The sequence below is a fragment of the Phalangium opilio genome, unplaced genomic scaffold, assembly GCF_054372755.1.
Source record: "Phalangium opilio isolate 3A_F unplaced genomic scaffold, DU_Popi_V2 ptg000225l_1, whole genome shotgun sequence".
Lineage (NCBI taxonomy): Eukaryota > Metazoa > Arthropoda > Arachnida > Opiliones > Phalangiidae > Phalangium > Phalangium opilio.
In genome coordinates, this window is record NW_028324219.1 from 1633664 (window position 1) to 1641641 (window position 7978).

Here is a 7978-nt window from a genome sequence, read left to right on the forward strand (position 1 = left end):
AGGTTGGGTTTGGTAACGCGAAACAAGTTTGGAAGAATCTATACGGGGATATTGACTTTTCTCCACCGTATTCGTATCCATTTGAAATTGGAGATATTGTTAGAATTAGTAAAACCAAGAAGACCTTTGAAAAGGGCTATCTCCCCAATTGGACAGAGGAGTTATTTCAAGTTGTGGGTAGACTACCACGGTCCCCCCGGTATATAAACTCAATGACTTAAATTCAGAGCCCATTTCGGGAATATTCTACAAAGAGGAAATACAGACATTAACAATTGCCATTTTAAAATAGAAAAGGTGCTAAGGAAAAGACGTAATTCAAACGGTACTATAGAAAAATTAGTTCGTTGGAAAGGTTACCCATCGTCGTTCGATAGCTGGGTTCAGGAAATAGTCGTACAATGAGCTTCTACATTACCTTACCGTCGGATTCTTCGATGGGATATTTTCCTAACAACACTGTTAGCCGGTTTCGAACTTATTTACCCGAAAGTTTTAATTTAAGTGGACCATACGAAGTTGGGTTAGCGGAGATAAGTTATCCTAGAACTTGGAATAACATTAGGGAAGACTGTTATATAACGCTAAGTGGTAATGACGAGACGCGTTCGGAACGTAATCTTTCATCACACATTTTATTACCAAAAGGATATTACGATTCCAAACCCGAACTTCTGGATGTGATCAGTTTTGAATTTGAAACGATGAGAAAGGGTATATCAAACTACTCGAGAGCGATGGAGATACCTGTAGAGTTTGAATATATTAGACATAGACGCAAGGTGGCAGTAACTGTAAGCAGTTCCTATTCAGTTACAATTCCAGGCATCTTAGCCGTTATACTTGGTTTTACCCGAGATATGGGAGAAAATATTACGTTGACAGATGTTAATGTATCAGACTATTCTGTCGATTTGGATGTCGGAATACATTCTTTATTCATTTATTCGGACGTAGCTGAAAATCGATCAGTTGGTGATGTTGACGCACCACTCTTGCGAATTGTGAGCGTTCAAGGAAAAGACGGTGAAACAGTGGAAAAAGATTTTATTCGTCCACATTATATTCCAGTCGCCAGTAACACATTTAAATCCATCTAAATGTGTATTATGAGTGAACTGGGTGTGCCAATTCATTTTGAACGTGGCAAAGTACACGTCACGTTACACTTCAGACCTAGAAGAACCTGGATGTCACTATAAGTAAGAGTACACCCGGTTCGTATCAGTCGTTTTGTAGTAAGAAACTGATCATCACGTATCATGTATGTGAAAACCTCGAACGAGTCGGATTACGATAAATATTACTTAGCCCAGGTTGGGTTCGGTTCAAAACAGATTCGCGACTATGAAAACTATTATAAATCACAAGTCGGTGACGGTTCACTTCCTTTTTATCATGGAGTACCAGTTCAACGCGGGTATGGATTAGGAAATATTCTGGCATCAGCATTTAGACGAGCCATCCCGCTTTTTAAACAAGGAGCTGTTTTCCTGGGGAAGAAACTTTTAAAAACTGGTGCTAAAGTCGCCACCGATGTCGCGAGCGGTGTTCCCTTGAGAAACTCGGTAAAAACACATGGCACCACGGCTGGAAGGGAAACTATTTTAGAGTTGAACGAATCAAATTAGAAAAAGAATGACAGGGAATGGTATTAAAAGGAAACGTAAAAGGAGTAAACTCATCAGTTCAGTCGTTACCAAGAAGAAGAGAACATCGTATCCTAAGAACTCCGATATATTTACCAAACTATAATGTCACTTATTCACCCCAAGTCAGGAATGTGTACTAATCCGGAATTGGACCTTTTCAACGTTCCTTTAACCCAATCAGGAATTCTCGAGGGAGAATGGGTCGAATACAATACAGTGTCCAACGTAGATGAGAGCTCTATATTAACATTCGTTGTCCCCGGAAACTCTGAATCGTACGTAGATATCAATAAAACATTGCTTCATGTACAAGTGAAAATTCTTCAACCCGATGGAACACCGCCGGATTTCACCAAGGAAACCGTAGGACCAGAAAACCTATTTCTACACACGCTTTTCAGTAAATTACACGTTTTTATGAATGAGAAATCCGTTACCCCATCAGCCCAGAATTACGCTCATAGAAGTATGTTACAAGTACTTCTAACTTTTGGCGGACCGGCCAAAGAAAGTTTCTTAACAAGCTCCCTCTTTTATAAAGACACTGCCGGTAATTTTGATAAACCCACCGACAACAATGGGTTTAAAGCTAGAAAGGAGTTGGCTTCTAAAGGGTTAATTGATATGTTGGGTGTTGTCAATACAGACATCTGCCAACAATCGCGTTATCTTCCAAATATGGTTAATCTAAAGTTTAAGTTTACAAAAAATCCCAATGAATTTTGTATTCATACAAATGGCGATGTAAAATATAAAGTTAAATACGAGATGGCGTCCTTGTATATCCGGAAAGTGAAACTAGTTCCGGAAATTTTAATCGCTCATGCCAAGGCATTAGAACTTGGGACCATGAAGTACCCGATTGTCCGTTCGGAATGTAATTCTTTCTCCATCGTTCAAGGATCAAAAATTTCGATTCGCGATAATTTATTTAACGGTCAAATTCCAAAAAAAGTAGTTATTGGTCTTCTCGATCAGAATGCTTACTTGGGTGAATATAAAAAAATCACCATTTAACTTTCAAAACTATGGAGTCAATCACGTGGCGTTGTATATCGATGGTGCATGCGTACCACATAAACCTTTAACCCCAAGCTTTAAAAATAATGTATATGTGAGATCGTACAGTAATTTATTTATTCAAACGGGACAATGAAATATTGACGAGGGAAACTCGATTAAAAGAGAAGAATACGCTGAAGGGAATTGTTTGTTTGCTTTTGACCTAACCGCTGACCTATTCAATTCAGCCGAACATTTTCACTTGATAAGGAATGGTAGTGTGCGCTTGGAATTAAAGTTTGAAAACTCTTTGACCACAACCATCAGTGTATTGTACTACGCGGAATTTCAAAACTTAATCGAAATTGATAAAAACCGAGCCGTTATCTTTGACTACTCGAGTTAATGGATACATCGCAGTTAACCCTTTTAATGGAAAAGGATCCGATTACCCGAAATTTATTTCGGAGAGTCTTTGCGCCTGACAAGTTACCTCGATACGTAAAATTATTCCCATCACTCTATATAGTTAATACCGCCATGTCTAACAATAAAGTTGAGCACTGGACTGTAATATATTTTTCAAGAAAGAAGAACTGTGAATTTTTTGATAGTTTTGGAAACCCTCCAGATTATTTTGCATTCAACGACTTTGTGGAGAGAAATAGTGTGACTGTAACATTTAATTCTAAGCAATTGCAAAGCAATAATAGTAAAACTTGTGGGGGATTCTGTGTATATTTTGCCTTAAATAGATGTAGAGGTATTAAACTATTTGATATTATTTGTAAGTTTTCTAAAGATAGTAATTTAAATGATTGTATGATTATAGAGTTTATGTGGAAGAAATTTTCAATACATTTTTCATCATGTGGAAGAAATTTTCAATACATTTTTCATCATGTGGAAGAAATTTTCAATACATTTTTCATCATGTGGAAGAAATTTTCAATACGTTTTTCATCATAAGTTGTGTTTCTTTGTTTATAAAATTATTCAGATTCAATTTTTTTTATTAAGTATTCATATAGGCGCGGGGCCCCAAGGCGCGTTTCGCGGGAAATAAAAATAATAAATTCGCGCGCGGGTTTAAAATTACGGATTCAAGCGCGGGTTTAAAATTACGGATTCGCGCGCGGTTTTAAAATTACGGATTCGCGCGCGGGTTTAAAATTACGGATTCGCGCGCGGGTTTAAAATTACGGATTCGCGCGCGGGTTTAAAATTACGGATTCGCGCGCGGGTTTAAAATTACGGATTCGCGCGCGGGTTTAAAATTACGGATTCGCGCGCGGGTTTAAAATTACGGATTCGCGCGCGGGTTTAAAATTACGGATTCGCGCGCGGGTTTAAAATTACGGATTCGCGCGCGGGTTTAAAATTACGGATTCGCGCGCGGGTTTAAAATTACGGATTCGCGCGCGGGTTTAAAATTACGGATTCGCGCGCGGGTTTAAAATTACGGATTCGCGCGCGGGTTTAAAATTACGGATTCGCGCGCGGGTTTAAAATTACGGATTCGCGCGCGGGTTTAAAATTACGGATTCACACGCGTTTCGCGAAAGTTAATCTTCATTCTCCTTTAAGATGTCAATATGTCCATAAGCCAGGGTTGAAATTCCATCCTCCAAAATGAATCGCTTGTCGTCACACGGGTTTAGACAAATCTTGTTTTGTTGAATAGTTGAAAGTTCGTGACGCCCACTGACTATTCTTTTCATCGTAGCTGTGGTGATTCGTTTATTAAGGAGACAGTCCCGGTAGTGCTCGTGGAATACGCTTTTCTTGACTACACGTCGACAGATACCTTTAGCTGTTTTTTTTTCACCGTTCAAAGACAGGATCGAATACATCTTGGCTCGCAGTCCACAGAATTCCTTGATCGGTACCCCATCCAGTTCATCTTTAAATTTTCCTAATCCCTTCTTGTTGGTAACGCTGTACAATGGATGATTGGACGGATATCCCGAGAAGTCGTATTTGTCGCTTTGCTGGGCAAATTCCGCGTAAAGGTCCTTGGTCTCGATCTGGTATGGAAGACTGTCTGTAATGAGAAAAATAAAACAAAAAAATTGATGTGAACATATTAATCAATAGATAGGTTAGGTTAGGTTAGGTTAGGTTTTCTTACCGGTATCCGTGAACAATAGACGAGCCTTGTCACCATACTGATGTCGGATAACCCCATAGTGGAACTTATACATTAACTCCTTTGAAAGATCCAAAATTGTGAATCCCGTGTAGATGGGGCGGTCCAAATTTAAGCGTTTCTCCTTCATGTGAATTCCTACTAATTCGTTTTGGAATATCGTAAATTTCTCAAAGCTTGGTGAATTTGCCTTCTTCACTGCCTTTTCTGGAGTTTGTACGAGGTGAAACTCGATTCTGTTCCTGAGATTTTCCATGGTTTTACCTTAAAAAAAAAAATAAAAAAAAATACAAAAAATTATTAATAAACCCTATATTTAATAGAATTTATTTAAAAAAGTAAAAACTATTTCCTCACCATAGACAGCATTATTCATTAATTTAAAGAATTCGCGTTCGAAATCATTCACAGCTAGTTTCCGTTTTTCTGTGTTAAAATTTATGTAATCCGAAAGCCACGTTCCCTGTTCGAACGACATAACGCGATGCACTTTACTAATTTGAAGACCCAATTCAATGTAATATTGGAGGTTGCGATAATGTATGACGTAGTTTTTCTTCTCATTGAAATCGGATACGAGTTTCGGCAAAGAGTCTTTCAATGTGATACCGAGATGTTCTATCTGCGCCTTGGAGTATGCCGACAACTCGGATTTTAATATTGGTCGCTTTTCGGGGGCTAATGGTAAGTCATTGTGACTGTGGTGAAGTTCAGGGGGATAAACGAGGTCAACCTCGAGAATAAACCCTGTTTTATCGTTTACGGGGTGATGGAGGATTTCCTCGATTGTGACACTGTTGTTCCACTGAAACTTTTTCATGGGCATTGCTTCTTTCATCACTGTACCATATAAGTTATTGCAGTCTAAAGAGAATAAAACAAGAAAAAAAAACAACCAACCCATATTATTAAAAGAGACAGTAAAATAAAGCTAAATATAAAAAAGGGGTCATAAAAATTTACCAAGATATGTGATGAAGGAATCCGGTTTTTCTTTGTTGTACGTTTCGGGAATATAGCTGTTATTGGCAGTAGCTAAACGGTGGTTAATAACCGAAACTCCTCCACGTATTCCGCGTTCTATCATGAGATGGATATCGGGGTCTAAGGGACCGTCCATAAACTACGTCACGCGAAAAAAAGCATTTTCTGACCCCCCCGTCCCCCCAGATCACGCTTCGTCACGCTTTTCTCAGACCCCTCCCCTAAAAACCACGTCACATTTCTTTAACCCCCCTCCGCTCTATGATTTGTCTTAATTTACAAATTTAATTTGATTAATTTCTTGAGTGATATGCCGCCTTCAGAAATATTTTGCTCGGCTGAAAGTTCAAGTTCTCTTCCGTTTTAAGGTTTTCCCTCTGATTGACCTTTAGAATTTTAATGTCTGGATGTGCTTTTTATAAGATTCAAAAAAGTTCCATGAAGTTTAGTTAAAGGGGCACTTTTTATTAGGTTTCGACACTGTCACCGAAAACAGACTAATCAAGCTTGAGATTTAGAAAATTTGCCAAAGAATCGAAACCATTTCAATCGGTAGGTTGATTTGATTCATCCTCACAAATAATAGGGGCGAATAAACAGAGACATAAGAGAGTTTACGCTGTTTATTTTAAATGCGCTATTTAAATTGGCTATATTAAGGTGTAAATAGTAGATAATTGCTTAAATTTTCTACTATTTATGTGATGATGGAATAACAATTTTGGTAAATTATTGTAACGGTGGACTATGGAATGTTGTCTTTCTTCTTGTATTACATAACGATTAAATTTTTTTGATTAAGTTGTCTTGCATTAGAGTAAGTAAGGGGTTAGTAATAAAATAAGAAAAATATAATACAGTAAGAACTTGTCCTATTAGTAGATATGGGTCTTCGACGGGGGAGGCTCCAATTCAAGTTAACAACAAAATCAATGCTAAATGTGACGTCACGCATCGAAGAACCCCTCCCTCCCCCTTGTCACGGACCGTCACAAATTTAGAAACCCCCTCCCCCCATAAGAGTGTGACGTAGTTTATGGACGGTCCCTAATAATAGGTCTAACTCCACTTTCGTCATGTACAATGCGCTTTCCCACGCAAAGCCCGGCCCGGTGTACGCGTGTGCGCTATCTAATTTATAGTAACTCATACTAATATCTCGAAATGATTCAAATACATCTGCGAGTTGGAGTGTGTCGGCTGTTACATACAGATCATGGTACTCGCCTAATATAAAAGTTATAAATACCGAGTTTTTTTTAAATAAGAATTTTTATCACTTACCAAAATTTTTAATGTAGAAAGTTTCCCAAACTTTTCCAGCTTGCTCGTAGTCGGATTCGCTGATATGCGTATTGGTGAGGATATTAAAGAACGCGTCCTTTGGTGGTAATTTCTCTTCTAGGAACTTTTTGTCATCATCCATATAGTCATATGGGTAAACACCTTTACGCAATAATAACTCTACTTCCTCAGGTGTGTATATCGAAGACAAAATTTTAAACTTGTTTGGTCCCTCTTTAGCTAAATTGCTCACTAAGGTTTCGAGTGATGCGGGTAAAAACCGTATAGAGTCTACAAAACGTAACTGTCCTAAAGAAAAGGATATGTACGTTTCCGAATTACACGGAATACACTTTATATCTTTATCCTTGGTTTCCCCTATACTTTGCATAATGAGATGCGCGTCATACCGTGATAAATTATGTAAAAAACTGGGATATGTTTCGGTGGTTTTAACATGAGATTGCACGAGTTATGCGCCGCACCGCGATAACATCCCGAGTAGTGATCATGGTCGCGCACTATATAATCACTGCTTGAAAATGATTTTCCACAAAGATAGCACGTGCTAGCCTGTTGGAATGATTCCGTCTCCTCTCTCGATAAATTTATTTTCTATGATTTTTTCCGTGATAACACTTTCTTCAGCTAATAAGCTATTTAGGAAATGCTTTGTCGCATCCTCTCCCCTGTACGTGACACGCGTGCCATGCGTCCCATCTGGACCCACGACGACAAAACTATATCCGCAAGATTTATGCAGTGCCAAAGTTGTAGATGATGACAGAGAGGAGTCTGGAAGGCATGTTGCGACTTTGGGCATGATGGACTCAAAGTCTGCATAAATCACGTACGGTACTCTCTGGCACCATTCATACTTTTTAAATTGTATATAGGGTCTTTGGTT

General features: G+C 38.5%; 2 protein-coding genes across 2 annotated transcripts; one reads left to right on the forward strand and one right to left on the reverse strand.

The window, feature by feature from the left end:
- The first annotated feature begins 1754 nt into the window (after nucleotides 1-1754).
- Nucleotides 1755-2669, forward strand: LOC149615298 (uncharacterized protein F54H12.2-like). The gene has a single exon (XM_089857856.1). The coding sequence runs from the start codon at nucleotides 1755-1757 to the stop codon at nucleotides 2667-2669; it is 915 nt and encodes a 304-aa protein (XP_089713982.1).
- A 1550-nt stretch (nucleotides 2670-4219) lies between these two features.
- LOC149615299 (uncharacterized) lies at nucleotides 4220-7213 on the reverse strand. Its single transcript, XM_089857857.1, has 5 exons — nucleotides 7072-7213; nucleotides 5767-5907; nucleotides 5161-5667; nucleotides 4786-5067; nucleotides 4220-4698 (listed from the first exon to the last, which is right to left on the reverse strand). Exons 1-5 carry the CDS (start codon nucleotides 7211-7213, stop codon nucleotides 4220-4222), a joined length of 1551 nt encoding a protein of 516 aa, XP_089713983.1.
- Between the last annotated feature and the right edge of the window lie 765 nt (nucleotides 7214-7978).

Excerpts from the sequence above, each read along its gene's own strand:
- LOC149615298 (XM_089857856.1), top strand. The coding sequence starts at position 1,755 with ATGTCACTTATTCACCCCAAGTCAGGAATGTGTACTAATCCGGAATTG.
- LOC149615299 (XM_089857857.1), bottom strand. The coding sequence starts at position 7,213 with ATGGATGATGACAAAAAGTTCCTAGAAGAGAAATTACCACCAAAGGAC. Across the intron at positions 5,068-5,160 it reads AATGAATAATGCTGTCTATG|GTAAAACCATGGAAAATCTC; the intron begins GTGAGGAAATAG and ends TTTTTTTTTAAG. Across the intron at positions 4,699-4,785 it reads TCTATTGTTCACGGATACCG|ACAGTCTTCCATACCAGATC; the intron begins GTAAGAAAACCT and ends TTCTCATTACAG.